The following is a 16,929-nucleotide window of genomic DNA, read 5'->3' on the forward strand; positions in this document are numbered from 1 at the left end:
GGCATTCTCGCATCTTATTCTTTTGTGTAGCTCTCACACTTCCGAATTCATCACTCTCGGTCTGGTTTACCAATCAACAACAGTTTTTTTATCTATGCATTCCTCTATTTTTAACAATATAAAGTCTAAAATTCGCGGGCTCATTCCATGTCGTCATTTACGTTGTTGTTTAAGTACAATGCTAGGACGATCCGTCGACTCATCCGATTCTTTTTCTTTTTCTTTCTTTCTCTCTCTCTCTCTCTCTCTCTCTGTTCTCTCATAATGTAAATAATAATATTAATAATTGTAAGAATAATATATAATGGGATGATACTATTATAATAAAATGGCTCGATGACACAGCTAATTGTCTCACATAAACGAGTCATATGTTCCGCCTCGAGCGCTTTCGACGTGCGACAGTAGCGGTTGAGAGGACATGGGAAGGAAATGTTGACAGAAAGGGAACGTTGCAAGAAATGTCATGGACTAAAGCTAACCAACAATCTTGGTCTCGTAGATGTGTATAACGTAAATTGATTTTATGTATAGAGATGCTAGTTCTCTCTCTCTCTCTCTCGTTTTCTTTGACGTTTCCATACACAGGCATTCCGAGTTATTCATTCATACGCATTTTTTCTTTCGGTCTCTCTCTCTCTCTCTCTCTCATTTCCCATTCTTCCTTTTGTATTCGCATTATCACTCCGTACAGACATGCATTTTCGTGTGTATAAAAAAAATATAATAATATTAATAATAATATAATATAACTATAATATATATGCTTTACGCGTAATTGAATAGAATCCATAATATTAATAATATCAATCTATATGCTATCTGCAATAAATGTAACAAAATATAGTATTCAATAAGTAATAATAAGCATTTTACAAGCGTATTTTGATCCTTGCTTTGATATCGGTGTGTATATCGACGTACATATATGATTAACATAAAACAAGAGAAAAGAAGAGAGCGTCATGATCGTGATTTTTCTACTCTAATCTAAATCTCTAATATAATTGACAACAAGTATGTGTATGTGTATGAAAAAATGTATGAATATGCGTATATTCCCGCGTTATATGTGTGCATACGCGCTTAATCGTGATTGCCCGTAATATAATCTGGCAAGTGGCTTGCTTTCACCGAGGGGTGGCACATTTTATTGTTTTACTTTATCTTTAAACTTTATCTTACAAACTACATAACCACAAGTTATTGGTAATGCTATCGTTTTCGGTCACGTTTAACGCGCGCCGACAATATCATGATTTCATTACAACTCGAGTAAGATTGAAAAACTGAACTCACTGTAGGTGAGATTATAAAATGTGGTACTTTACGTCCTGATAAGGACGCGTTTATCTAATAAAGAAAATCTTTACCTTTATTGCTCTCGAGTGAATCGTGTTTGCTGTGATCAATGCGAGTTTCTATCTCGCACAGATATCGAATCTCGGAAGTACTCGTAGTAAGACCGAATATAATTTCACCTTCTCCCGTTTACTTTGAAGCCAAAGAAAAGCAGTTTCTCGTTTAGCAGTTTATTATAAAGATAAATATTTTTATAATGCGTAAGATAAAAGGATAAATATTTTTAAAATGTGTATGAAGTTCTCTCTCTTCTCTTAGAGGGAATAATATTGATCGTTTTAACTCCGAGATATCAATTCGTTATTTTATTATCTAACGTCTGGTCCGGACTGCTGCTGTATTATAGGGAGATTATACTACGAATACAGTGTGATTATATTACTCTTATTAGTCTTAAGACTTAGAAAAAGTCGTGGCTTCTCGATGTTATTTCGAGCGTGACGTGGCAAAGAGTGCGGCACAAGAAGAGGCGATCTCTGGATCTCTGTTTTATGGATTTTTTTAACTTTTTGCAGAAACACGCGATATGAATTTCCGCTTCAAGTCGAGATTTTGCACGCAATGATCGTGGCTAATAGCAACGTTATGAAATTGCATCACGTCTTCATGTACGCGTAAATACGTCGCGCGCGTTAATATGCTCGTAAATGAAAGGCTATAAAGGTCTTGTTAACGAGACGAGGCAAATAAAAAGAAAGTTTCGATTGGCTTTTTACAAGCTGTTGATGAGATTTGTATTTTTCTTCTTTTTAATATTTTTATATTACCGTTTTTTTTACAATTTGTCGCGCGGCGTTTAAATCTTTATGGACGAAAATCGAATAGAAATGCGGAAAGACGCATCAGAGAACGCAATGATCGCCTCTGTCATTGATTAACACACATATATCGGGGGTCATTCGTTTAACGTGAAATGACGGCACGCGCGTTACGATATACATAAGTTATCGGCTTTTAAAATTATAGTTCGCGGGATTCATGCCGATGACATTATTAATGCGACGCGTTTTTAAAACTTGCGGGCAAATTAAGAATCGATACGTCAACTAATGTACGAATTAATAGATACGATCTCATATAAATCTACAATATACGTCATACGTATATGTAACATATATCGGGATACTTAAATCAATTTTGATTGATTTACATGGCGCTCGCACTTGCAACGCGACGCTTCGGTATCCTATTCTAATAATTGATATAATTTGTTCACGAGACGAAAACAAGTAATATAGAGTAACGTGTCGCTTTTCGTACGGTTAGCGACGTATGCGTACATTCTTGCACATTCGACTCGCTTCAATTGAGTCGAAGCCCGTACATCTATGCCGAAAGACCATTTAAAGTCTTATACAAATGATAACTATTAACGAAATATTCGTCAAAAAATCTAGAAAATATGTGTCAAACCATATTACAAAACATTTAGATTCTGTCTCTATAATATTATAATAAGATTACATGACCTACTCAGAAACAACGTTGAATTCTTCTTCGATGTTGAAAATTCAATAATCCCATGATAATGATCCTTCATGATTCTTCCTGAGTCTTCGCTGAAAGTTAATTAGCACGTTGCTACTCGATGCTCGATGAACCTTCTTACAATTAGTAAGCCCGTCACCGGCAAATTGTGCAAGAATCTTCAAGTGCGATACACAAGAAATTTCGCTGTCCATTTAACAATTATCGTTAGACACGAAATCTTGCTGATCCTTTTCCTCCAAATGACCAATCCTCACCAACTTACGCGGTATATTTACACGATCAAAAATGGACTTCTTTCTCGTCTAATTTGGTTCAGGTGTTGCTGTTGTCGTGAACGTGGGCATGTGCGTGCGTGGAGTTGGCGAGGGGTGAGTGCGGCAATGGTGGAGGATGGGATAGTTCGATGAGAGTGACGTCGTATCCGGCCGTAGAGGGAGAATCGCCCGGATCACCGGGATCGCCCGGCGAGTTTGGATTACGTTCGCTGCCAGGATCCGGATTGATCCGCGAGTGGCTGACCTCCAGCAAGAACAGGTCCTCGTCGACGTAATATCGGATCATATCGTCGTCAATTTTCGCTGTAATTCTGCAACAGGGTAGGGTGACGCTCTCGTTAAATCTCCTCGAGGTAGCGCGATCCGCGAACGGAAACTATAAGTATCATTTCTCGAAAAACGTATAATCGTTCGAGTTGGCATGCAACGCGGTAACTTTGGCCGCTATAACATTATGATGCTTGGCAAACGAGCTGCTAATTTATGTTATGTACGATTAACGGCATGTCGCATTATCATTATGAAATTTTAATGCGCAAAAACTTTCAAGAATTTTATATGTTGTGTGATGGATATATTATTATACTTTTATAATATTCAATATTTATTTCTTTTTAATATAATTTCCCGGCATTAAAAAATTAATATTATATAAAAGAGGAAAAATATTTGGAAAATAATGTTACTGTATAGAATATCGTCATGAAATCATCACAGTATTGTAGCGGCGAAACGAGACGATGGATCCGCGGTGGATTTAAAAAAAAAAAAAATAAAAAAAATAAAAAATGAATTGTAAAATTCGCACCGCACTGCGCATAGTTTGAGAGAAAAAGAAAGAGAAAGAGAGTGAGAGAGAATTCGTTTTTATAACGTGAGCAATATATCGAATAACGAAGAATAATCATTGAGGGAAACAACGGCCGTCGTGTACAACCAACGTATGTTGGAAAATGTATGGACAAAAAGGGAAAAAAGAGTCAGCCGAACGAGACGCACGACGATATTAGACGAGGCAATCAAACGTGCATGGATGCGCTCGTAACGGAAGGCAAAAGACGAAGGGAAAAGAGAAGCGTGAAGAATAAATTAGTGGATTAATCAGGCGAGATTGTGCGTATCGGCGAGATATACTCAGCATGCAGCGACATTTGCGTGCATGTCAAGATGATCAGCAAAGAGAGTACACTTAACAAGAATTGTGTATGTATACAAACGTACAATGCAGAGGGACGCGTATCCGACATTTGAAAGAGGCACGATCATAGGCGAAAGGGAGAGCGAGCGAAAGAGAAAGAAAGAGAGAGAGAGAGAGAGAGAAACTACCAAACCAGAGGCGGAGAGAGTCAGGCAATGTCACCGTTATGGCATGCATCGCGTAGGCGTGCATGCAAGTAAAGATGACACTCTACTAAACTTACCCCTTTGTGTTTTTGCGATAGAGATTATTAATACTCGAGGATGCAATTTTGTACTTTGACTCAATCTGCAAAATAGAAAAAAGTAGAACATTAGAATTTTGATAGTGGTTTGCGGACCATTTATTGTTTCACGCCCGCGTATTTGAGAAAGTACTTACGAGACACGCGAAGGTGGACGCAATATCTCCGCGATAGCGAGAAAGATATAAAGACAGAGCCAGATCGATAGACAAAATAGATCGAAACGTAGTGATATAGTAGAAAAGGAACATATATGAAAAATTGAGTCGCGATTGAGCCGCAATTGAGATAGAAATGCGCGATCTATTCCCATGTGAACCATGTAGAAAACGCGACAGAGAAAAGGAAAGAGATAAAGATATATTAAAGAAAGAGGTGTTTTTTTCCATTTTTTCCTTCTGCCGGTTCATACGTAACACGCTCTTACATCAACGTTCGACAAATCCTTATGAGCCGCTAACAGTCTCGCACATCCGCGAAGAAAAAGAAAGAGGGAGAAAGAAAGAGAGAGAGAAAGAAAGAAAGAGAAAGAGGGGTAATATGATCGTACGTCTTGCATTTTTGATATTATATTAATAAGGATCTTGGACACAGGTGACAATGATGCATGCGCATTAATATTAATTAGCTGGGTGGACCAGTGCGAACGCGCGGATATTAATAATGGCGTAGGTATGCCTTCACATGCATAGGTAATTTTTGACATGAGGCCATATGTGTGTGTATACATAAATAAACATATATGTACATTTGTGTACTCTCCTACAGCGCGTAATTTTCCGCGTCGAATCGAGCGCGACTGAATAAGTGAAACTAAAGTGGTACCGATTGAAATCGAAACAGTTATTAGTTATCTTTCGGCGTATGATTTTATTAAACTTGATAACGTTTACCGACTCTACGTTACAGGAAACCTATCACTATCGATATAGCGAGATATAGCACGTGACATTATTGTCGTTTATTCTGTTTTTAGAGCAAGCCAGCCGGCGAACGTAATCACGTATTAACCCATTAACGCCCATGGTTGCGCATATTCGAGACATCGCCCGGTGTTTTGCATAAAATGTTATGGCTACCGTAGGTATAGTTGCCGATATCTTTCGATCGTGATATGGAAATGGCGAGAATTTCCATTTCCCGTTTCCATTTCTACGAGGCATACAAACGAGTTTAGAGAATGTTACATTATCTACTTTACTACCGGATGACAACTATTAACGTTTAGTTAACGCGACACTTGAACGCATATTTCTCTTCAATTACACGCGTTCGATTTACATTTCTACGATATTCATTCTTCGCCTTAAAGTGAACAGTACATTTATATCACACGATTCCTTAGGAAGAATTAATTTCTTTTGCACATTGCGGACATTAATAGCTCACGACAACGCAGCGAGATTATCCGGGCCTATATCTGGGCTCTCTGTATATATAACTTCCGAAAAAACTTGATAAATATATTTCTCTCAAATCTTTGTATCTCCAAAAACTGCGCGTACGCGCGAGCCGTCATCTCGCAGCTGCAAAAATCCGTGAGATCAATTCTATGCACGCGGATGTTTGCGTGTGTCGCAAATGTGTGTATTTGTCGGCGGTATAAAAGAAAAATATCTTTAGGGTATATTCCTTACAGCATTGAGCAATCCCTGGACCGTCGGTGGCGTAACGTGCAACGGCGTGAAGACTTCCTGCGATTCTTGACGCACGTACAGCATTACGCGCTCCTCGGCGTCGGTCGGGCGTAAATGCGGCGGTTGTTGCTGCAAGTGGAGCCGATTGTTTGATACCACAGCGCCCGCTAAGCCGGTCTGTTGCACCCCTTGCAGCACCGACCCCTGCAGCTCCTGCACCTGCATCAGCAACGAGTCCTTCTTGTCGTGCAGGTTACTGAGATTGTCGGGTGGAAAGTGGTTGTGGAACTTGAGGGCCGGCAGATTCGATCGGCCGCATGCCGCCGGATAGGGGCTGTTACCCCCCGCCTTCAATCCTCCACTTTCACCGTTACTGAGGGACGAGGTGTCGGTGTCACCCCCGCCCCCGCCGCCGCCACCACCGTAGAAGCCCGACAACTCCATCGTCGAGAACTGTCGTGGAAGAAGAATAAAGAATTTATTTTTACTTTCTGCGCGTTTTTTTTTTTCTACTTGCGAGACGACGAGAATCCTTTTGAATTTTGCGTTGGGAAATGAGGAGCAATCTTGGAATGCAACATTGGTTTTTTTTTTTTTTTTTTAACAAGTAATATTTGAAAGGTACAAATCACAGAGAGAAGTCTAGAACAAGAATCACAGAACAAGTCTAGAAATTAAGAGCAGGAAGAAATAAATATGAAAACTTCAAAAATTTTGCACATTGATAATAAAATAAAGTGTTTCATCATTACTTACTTTGTAATAACACGATGTATAATATATTATTATATATAATTACACAATAAAGAGCATATAATATTTATTCTGATAAATTACATTAATAATATATCATGGGGTAAGATAAATAAAGGCTAAGATTCGTTGAATTAAAACGCAAAATTCGAAAGGTTGTCTCCGAGAAAGTCCACGTCGTTACTTTGCGATGCAAGAGTTGCGGTTAGTGTAAGGTTCTGGCGGAGGTGAGAGCAGAGGATTGTGGTTGCCACATGATTTTTTTGGGTCAGTTTCTACACCGATTAATTAATGAAAAACGCATGCTAAGATAATAACATACTCGTACTTATTTAAAGATAAACAAAGTTTTCTAATTCAACCACTTTATAGGCGATAATGCATTTCATCCAAGTTAATGTAATATATCAGAAAAATAGTTTATTCCTACTCATATATTTTTTTTCGTATTCGTATAATGAGATAATCTCTTTAAATTCAATATCATATATTAAGTGGCCTTTAATCAGATTTATATCTACATAAGAACTCGACGAGTTCTTGCAGACGACACTTTTATTTGCTTGAATTACGTATAAAAAAAAGTGGATTATCACCTTGTCGATGGCGTGCTCGGCCGGCGGCGAGAACAGCACCGGCGGTTTATGCAGGTCGACCATGGAGTAAAACTCGCTGCGCTCCGTGACAGAGTGATAAAGCTCGTCGAGCTTCTTCCTGCCAGTCGCCGTCATCTTCCTCTTGGCCGCGCGTCTTTCCTCGTCCCGGGTCTTTCTCTCTGCCCCCTGTGGTAAGCAACGTCTCTCAACTTAATTTCGACGATCGTTATTGCGACCAGGAAGCGATCGCGCGTTATTTACATTACAAATGCGAAAAAAAAGAAAAGAAGAGAGACGGAGAGAAAGAGAGAAAGAAAAGAAGAGATAAACGTACGGAAATGCACGAGAGTGGTTACCTTATCGCAAAAGACCTTAATTTGACAGTAGCCCCGATGGGACGGCGGCGTGTACGTGTGCGTGTGAGGCGGCGATTCCTCGTACGTGTCGACCTGGATATGCAGCGGCAAACCCTTCACGCCTTTCTGACTCGAGAAATCGGTACTGAGACACTGCACCGCCACGTTTATCTGCGCAGAAATCGGACAGGTAACAGCGGTGACCGCTTACGCGCGGGAATTACTTTATTAATGTTTCCGCTAAAAAAAAAAAAATTCACGCGATCGCGAATGCGATACAATTTGCGCGGTGCGATTGCGCGGCGATAATCGAGATATGTCAGGAGAGGGCCGGGGTGTATGCGTATAAATGTTTAAAGAGAGGTAACGCGAATTGACATTTCTCGGCGTTCCTTACCTTCGCTGACGATTCGAGTGGGTTCCAGTAAACGGCAATCGCATTGTGCGCGACTTCCTCTATGCAGCCCACTAGACCGACGCTGTTCTTTGTGTCTGTAACAACGAACGTGATTCTGAAACTCGCAGATCATGCTAAGGAATATGAGGCAACTAATACTAACGCTCTAGCGAGATGCTTTTAGATAGAATATTAAAATAACGGGGCGTATGTAAGTTGACGATAAAATCTTACCGTTCGTCCGTTACGGATTAGGAGGCTTGCACAAAAACACGAAAGACTTAAAGATTTAATCGATCATGAATATCGATAGTTATTATCGTCGTGTATTATTCACAAAGAAAGCTATTATTGATCAGGTTCGCCTTTCATATCTTTTTATATTATCTTACCAGCATCAAGAATCCGTTGCTTAACAGAGTGTTGTCTGCCATGCCAAAACTGCCAAGCTTTGATCTCGTCCTCCGGACTCTTCTCTTCCCGAAACATCAACATTACCACGCTCTGCGCAATGCGGATAAATAATTATTATAACAAAAGAAATTTACAATTATTAATTATTATTTATTAGCATTTAGATTTATTTGTGACGATGGCAAAGAAAACTTTCTAAGAGATATTAACATTTATATATAAAAATCAATATCAAACGCATGCATTCGAATATTTCTCTATACACACAAACCCTTTTATATTTTTTCGATAATACAATATATTGTCATAATTATCAATTCAACTTGGAACGTTTTTTAAACAAATGGTAGTTAAAGCTCCTTGGCATAGCAATGCGGCGAGATTTCTTGCATTATCTAATCAATCTGCCGTGTATAAAATAGTCTAAAAAAATTGTTACAGATGCAAAATTAACTTTCGAGATCTCGTTCACCTGGATCGGCGATATCTTTTGCTCAGGCGATACGCGGAGACGCACATCAACCGCGACAGACGCACGCTCGAGCGGGCATAAGCGGGCGTGAGCGTTTCGCCGCTCGCGGCGAGCGAGCGCCGAGACGGAGGAAGGATTTTTCGTGATTCGGGTGAATGGGCGAAGAACCGCACTCCGACGTACCGTAGGAAATATTGGCGCGCGAAATAAGGAAGGAAAGAGAGAGGGATACCCGTGAATAAGAGGCTCGCGTTACGCGTTACGTTTATACTTATCTACCTACTCGCCCGATCTCCCTTAAGGCTCACGCCGCGAAAGATAGCGGGTATACCGTTCGAATCTGCCATACGCTCGATTAGCAATTAACGAGAAAGTCGTAACTCGTCGCGCCGATGGAAAAAGAATCCACTGCCTTTATCAGAATGGAAATTGCTAACGGTGCGCGCCGCGGCTGCCAATTAGAGTCGCGAAAACAAACGACCACTGGGCTCTTCTGGTTTCGACACGCTGCGCGCGCGCCGATCATCTCTGCGAATTTTGTCGCTCGAGTCACGCGAACGAGATACTGTTCAATGCCAAGGAACAGGATAATTCGACGTGACAATTACGTCATAGATGCTAGATAATGTTGTCGCAATAATACTGTCATATAGTCTTATTATTTAATCTCGAAATTAATTTAGAGAGGGAGAGAGAGAAAATACTATAGGCACAAATAATGAATTATAGACACAAATAATGATTATATTTTTTTTCTCTCGAAATCTTATTGACATTAATATAAAAAATAATTAATCATGAATTTAAAAGCTATTAAAATTCGGACAATTATTTTTATTGAATATATTATTTGGGTCCCTACGATCTTGAACGTAAACATTAATCTTTCAAAACTGCATGTTTATCTACATCAATCTATACATCATCCTATGAATACCGTTATGCAAACAGTGTAATTATCCTTTCTGTTCTTACCTTGACCGTCTGTCCTGCCTTGAGAAGTGGTTTGTCAGGATCGGGCACATAGTCCAACGTGATACCATAAAATTGGCCCTTGTTGATATATGTTATTCTGTCATCCTCGCGGCGCTGCGACGTGCTGATTGGCGATTCCAGATGATACTTAAATCCGTAAGGTGAGAAACTAAAGGGCAGACAGATAAAATTCCCCGAATAAAAAAAAAAAATGTGGATACCAGCACACGCTCGTATGTAAAAAACGTGCATATTTAAGCTGCCATCTTTCCTCAGTCATTATGCATTTAGCCGTTTCACACACGGTCAAGATTGGATCGCTTTTACTCGATTATGATAATTATGTGCTCGCAAACGTATGCTCAATTAGCCGATTAATGCGCTATGCAACGTCAGTAATTATCGCACAATTATCGATTAATTCTCTATATGAATTCTCACATTTCGCGCTGGTTAAAACAAATATATTCTGTTTGAAAAACAACCGAGATAAATATACGAGACAAATAAAACCGCGAGAAGCATTTATTAATTACGTTCCTCATTGCGAAAAAAAGCGAACGCGTATGTATATTCCAACGACTAATAAGAATCGAACGATAATGAAAGGCTTGAATTATCTGTAGCCTGAGAAAGTTGGCAACCCGACGCGAACGCGCGACGCGACGTGAAAAAAAAGGAAGACGCCGTAGGACATATCGGGATTCGCATCAACCTTGCCGATGGAATATCGCGCTTCTAATCGAGCTTATCTCCGTCTCGCGGCTGCGATTGCGAGGCAAATAAGTAGAGACGGCCGATACGCCTTATGAAAAATGGACGCCCATAACCCGAGACAGACCAGGGGAAAGACCACGATACAAGACAAGGGCAAAACAACGACACGCGCGCGCGCGATGGAGCAAGGTGGACGCGAAGGTAAAACGGGAGCAAAACGATCGGCCGTTACGATCGAGGAAAATCGCTAATCGCCAAACCTCGTCTACCGATCTTCGTCAGAACTATCGGTGAACCTTTTGCCGACGGTATTATCGCGCCGTCACGAAAGCCTCCAATTATCTCCATCCGCGCGCGACGGCCGGCGCTTTCGTATTCGCGACGTGGTCTTTTCGTCTATTTTTTTTTTATCGCTCCGTACTTTTCTCATTTTTTTTTTTTTTTTTCATCAGTCGTGCTGGAGAACCGGATGCAGCGAGGCGATAACTGACCGTGGCGAGGGTGAACGCTCTCCTGTACGCCTCTGCTGCTTGAGCTACCGTTGCTACTCGCTGTCTATACATCTTGTTACGACTCTCTGTGTGTGGGTTACACGAGACTACCCTTGACTACGTCCGTCTTTCTCGTTTCCGTTTGCAAAAAAAAAAAAACAGTGATCTTTTCCCTTCCCCTCCTTCTCCTCTTCCGTACGCTCTTCTTGACATTTCGATTTCACGGTGCGAGTAGTCGGCCGATGCGCGATTTTTCAACCCGGACTCGGCGCGACCCCGAGACGCTTGTCCGTTCTTTGAGAATCGGTCGGAGAGAGCCGACTTAATATCTTTAACATCATTGTTCATCGCCGGTTGTTTCGGTGAGCTGAGCGAGAGAGGGATTTTCAGCGCCACTGATCGTATATGGTCAGTTTAACAATGAAAGTAACAAATTACAAAAGGCGGATGGAGCAAAACGGGAAGTAGGAAGATCATTAGTAAGGATAGATATAATAAAGAGAGAGAGAAAACTGAATCAGTCGGCAGGCAGATGTGATGAACCGCGGAGGAAATGAACGGTATACGCGCGAAAGACCAAGAGGCAGGAAGTTCTTCTTTTAGTTAAAGACTAATGGAGATATTAATTTCTCGTGAAAGTGGAATAATATTGTGTCGTAAATTCATTTTCAGCAGTGCCATTAGTCGTCAGAATAAAAAAAAAAATATCTTAGTTTATATTTCAAATATTTATCATTAGCAATAATAATTAAATGTAAATTAAACGTTAAGAGAAAGATTATAAATTAATAATTAAATTACTAACTATAGTAATATTTCTATCATTTTACCATGATATATTTATCATACATATGATTATAATATTGATTCTTAAGGTTATAATAACCAATATTTTTGTGCAATTATTTGTATTTAAAGATCGAATATATGAATTTCAGATATTGAGATGAGTGATTTCGTTTATGCACGATTAAAGGTGTTCGTCTTGTTGCAAAAGCTCACAGCTGTTCACTCTGGACAGCATAGAGTTATTAACTTTTATCGCATCTTTTTCATTCCTTTCATGTAATAAGACAGATTTATCTATCAATCTCGATATTTATCTATTCGTTCGTTATTCCATCCGACAGAGCAACTTGAACATTCGCCTTTGCAACGTTTATTATATATTTATCATAATTTATTATCTTCACTTATTAATTCGCTTTAATCAGGTAAATTCTGTTGAAGACGTGATTTTATCTTTTTCGACACTAACATTGTTTTTGATCTCTTAAATTTAAGTTAAAAAACCCAGGCAGCTGTTAAAATATCGACAATAGAAATAAAACCGACTTTTTGCATGAAATATTACATTTAAAAAATTTTATTTCCAAGTAATACTTTAGAGAGAAAAAGACGCGCTTCATCAAATTTTGTATCTCTGTCGATTTTTTAAACAATTATTTTCGAAGTTTACTTACATTTTCGGTATCTGTATCTTGTCGGCATCGTTCTGTCTACCAAAATCATGCCAAGGCCGCGACCTCGGCGGATTCGGGTTCGGATTCGGATTTGTCGCACCTGCGGATACGAGACTGCCGCGTTGCACCTGTGCCTGTGCGTGGCTTTGCTGAAGTTGTAGTTGCAGGGGTTGGTGGTGTATCACGGCGCCGCTTTCGAGGACCACCGCCGCTCCGGCTGTCGTCCCGCCGGGACATAATTCCGTATAGTCGAACGAGGACTAGAAAGTAAATTTAGTTCATTGTTGTGAAAAAAATGAAGCCCATATATCATCCTGTAAAAATAAGCGCCGTAACTTTTTCTAATATTTTTTTTTTTCAGTTATGTCTAAATATTGGAAATTCAAGTTAAAAATTATTGCGCAAGTAATAGAACTATATTTTATGATGAATAAAATACTCGAAAATAAGATAAGCATTTATATAAATGATGATTATAAACTTTCTCGAAGTGATACGTGGTACCACAAAAAGTATAATCTTTTATTTTATTAATTACGTTAAATAAGCAACCGGTAATTTTCTAGCAATATTTTCATGAAGAAAATATGAAATATAATGATAATGTTGCATATGTATACTGGCTTTTAAATAACTAATAGAAGACACTGTATATATAGCGTGTGAAGAGATAATGGTAGTTGTACCTCTTTCCGGTCGCGTTCTCGTAGATAAAACGCGTTTGCATATATGTATAATACAAGCGTTAAAGCGTATACTCAATTTCACCAATTTAAATGTTTGCTGATTACGGTGTAATTAGTATTTCAAAAACTAGTAATGGACGCAATTATTTGTTGTTTTGTATATCAGTGGTATCGCGATTCAATATCTGTACGCATTCGCGTCTTATTTTGCATATCAATGCATTTCATTAGATTTTTTCATTCCTCAAGTATCCCTCGATAAATTTCAAATTGCGTGATTAAGGGGACCACTGGACCGATAAATGATTAATCGCGCGCAAACACGCGACTTTACGTGACTATTTCGACGCATCCGCTTTCGCGCAATTTCTTTCCGTCGATTATACACGCATCATTGTAAACAAATCTTAATAGCTTAATATAAAAGGGTTGCAGCAGAAAAAACAGTTTTCCACTTATCTACTAATGGGGACGTGCTTTCGAGCATTTCCGTTCATGCATCTCGCTGCGTATCTGCATACTACTGCCGAAGGCACCGAGAAAGAAGAAAGAATAGAAGCTTTGTGGTCTCGTAAAATCAACCGCACGACCCGCACGCGCTTCCAACCGTGGCAGTTAATAAGCAGCTTGCCAAACGACCTATTCCCTCATATGTCTTCATGCGATTACGCGTCGCCTGCAGTTATTTTTCAATGCAACGCGGTTACCGCAGCTTGTTACTTCAAATCTCTGTCAACCCGAAAAAAAAGCACGGCGCAACTTCTTTCTTGCCAACAGTTCTCCACTAACCACTGGATTTGCCATACGTCGGCAAGAAGCTATTTGTCATTTTGAGACTTCTCAAATGCTTCTAGACATTAAATGTGCGAGGTGCAATAAGTATGAAAGTCACATATCTCAAGAAGAATTTTTGCAAGCGATTTTTTCAACGAGAATTTGATCGGACGTCGTATATAATTTGAATATGAATGATTGAATATTTCACTTTATATAAAGATTTTACAATTAAAACTCTCAAAATATAATCATGTTTTTTTTAAATTCTTACATTTTTAATTATGTGATAAATTCGGATTTTTATGAGAATATTATATTTTTATTATAATATAAAACATATATATATCGTCAGAAAAGTAAGATTTATTAGAACATTATTTTTGCGATTTTATCGTATCGTGAACAAGTTGTGCGCATAACGCACGCAATTTGCCGGTGGTTTATTTACTTATCGTGTTTTATCGTCAAGGTACACGACTGCTCTAATTGAGATGTCACTCCAACGCCGGTAATCGGAATCTGTTTCACGAGAAACTTGAGCCGCGGCGTATCGTTGATGCAAATACAAAAACTGTGTCGTGGATAAGAATACGAGGAGAGATAAATATTTAATATCTAAACATACTTAAAACCTCTAAATAGTAACAAGTATCAGTTAGAAATTGCGGATCCGGTTGGAATATGATACATGTTGCGTGCGACATCGGAGGCTGCAACGTGACGCCATTCTCGAAGTAGTGCACGAAATTTACGATTAGTTTAACGAGATTTCTTTATAGTTCACGTTCGCGCAAACGAGCCGAATTTATTAGGCGGACGCGTATAGCTCGCGTTGTGCGATCATAATTGGAGTATTACATTATGTCGGAGCGATTTAAAGCGGCACCGCTCCTAAAAATATTGCGGAAATGGTCGATGTAGAGCGCATTAGCCGCGAGATAAAACGAGCGCGCGTTGATGAAGAAAAATTCTTTCGGATAATGTGTTATATCTGCTTTGAATATCAACATTTTAATTGCGCCTATAAATGTACACCAATCATGCGAGCGGATCGGTTTTCACAGTAGCTCTAGCATTCAATACCTAATCTGCTGCCATCGTCGGCGTCCCGCGGCTTCGAGTTTTATTTTCAGCGTCTCCCGTGCACAAGCGAAGCAGAACGAACGAGTGCTTTCTAATTCGTAATATCGACTGCAATGCTAATGACTTACTCGCGCGCGCGACTATTGCACGATTAATGTTTCCGGAAGCGAACGAGATATCTAACGGCTACGTAAGGATGACGAATTGTCCACGTCAAGACAATGAAAACTACCTCGTCGATATAATCGAAACGATAGGCTGACTATTGCCACATTTAATCGAACGAGTGTCTCGTGAAAAGAAAAGATCAAGAACGCCTTTAATATAAAACTAAGAAGTAGACCTCTAAAATATTCTAGAGTAAAAATGTGTAGAGTAGAATTGCGGGCGATTGAAATTGACTGCTCGGCTGTTCTTTTTAGAAGAGCCGTCCAATTACGTTGTTAAAGTTAGAATATATACGTTTTATCGTAATGAACTTTATGATTATTGCAACTCTATTTATTGATCCTTAAATCAGGTTAGGTAAGATGATCACTTCAGCAAGGCGCGTCTATCGTGGAAAGTCTTTAGAACCATTAGATTTAACAAACGCGAGATACCGGAAGAACGGGTTCGCTTCTTGATACGTCGAAATTTTGTGGTCTACTATAATTTAAGATACCGTAATCATTTCCTTTCCACTATTATGCATCATGGTGTATAGTATTAGCATCCAAATTTATCGCGCTGGGTCTAACTGTACGCAATTATGTATTCGAGACGGAAAAAGTCGCGCGACAAATCGCTTCGAGAACGGCGATCGCCGTTGCATATGCATATTCGATACGTTCGGTATTAGAGTGCTTTAACGAGTAATATCGTGCACGGTTTCCATCGCCCGAGACATGGAGGATTAATCGCCCAACTCTCGCAGTGAGGTTTTCGTCGTGGGCGAAAGCATTTACTTGACAAATCGCATTGAGAACGATAACGATGAGGCGCGGATATCGTACGCGAAAATATACACTCTCGTAATAGGATGACGGTTATAATACCGCATATATTAACGCGCGAAAGAATGTCCTTTGAGCGGCGAACGAGCCCCGTTAATGTGCGATATGTACGATATCTCGTCGCGAGATTAATTGCGCTGCGAGCGAAGTCATTTGTATCGCGAGCGATCGAATTGAAAACGATAGCGCGGACGATACCAGTCGTTTCGGATTGTCGTACCGACTTCTATATGGTTTGATCGAATTACGGTTATCGCGGTCGTGTCAAGATACGGTGATAGTTTCTGCAGCTCGGCCACGCGCTCCCGTGCATTTTTCTCGGACGATTAATGATACCGCCGGCGAACTCTTTGCGTAATTCAGTGGCAAATATCTCTGCGTAGCGCACATTTCTCCGTATATATCCCATAAGTCTCCGTGCAACCCGCGTTAACTCGGAGTCTCGCTTGACGGGACAGCCGCGATCCTGTTCCGATCCTGTTTCGCTATCTAACGTCGGCTTGCTGATTGCGATTTATATAGACGTGAACCGTTTAAAGACCGTCCC

At 39.8% G+C, this 16,929-nt stretch overlaps 1 protein-coding gene across 1 annotated transcript in view; it reads right to left on the reverse strand.

The window, feature by feature from the left end:
* Nucleotides 1-6: 6 nt before the first annotated feature.
* The window catches only part of LOC115241354 (protein grainyhead), a 149,861-nt gene continuing 132,938 nt past the window's right edge, over nt 7-16,929 (reverse strand). Inside the window, 9 exon segments of the mRNA XM_029817070.1 lie at nt 7-3,439; nt 4,550-4,614; nt 6,208-6,660; nt 7,557-7,742; nt 7,913-8,083; nt 8,310-8,404; nt 8,702-8,813; nt 10,171-10,339; nt 12,842-13,101. Coding sequence (XP_029672930.1) covers nt 3,166-3,439; nt 4,550-4,614; nt 6,208-6,660; nt 7,557-7,742; nt 7,913-8,083; nt 8,310-8,404; nt 8,702-8,813; nt 10,171-10,339; nt 12,842-13,101 — 1,785 coding nt within the window. The 3' untranslated portion in view covers nt 7-3,165.

The sequence above is a fragment of the Formica exsecta genome, unplaced genomic scaffold (assembly GCF_003651465.1).
Source record: "Formica exsecta isolate Colony F162 unplaced genomic scaffold, ASM365146v1 scaffold48, whole genome shotgun sequence".
Taxonomy (NCBI): Eukaryota; Metazoa; Arthropoda; class Insecta; order Hymenoptera; family Formicidae; genus Formica; species Formica exsecta.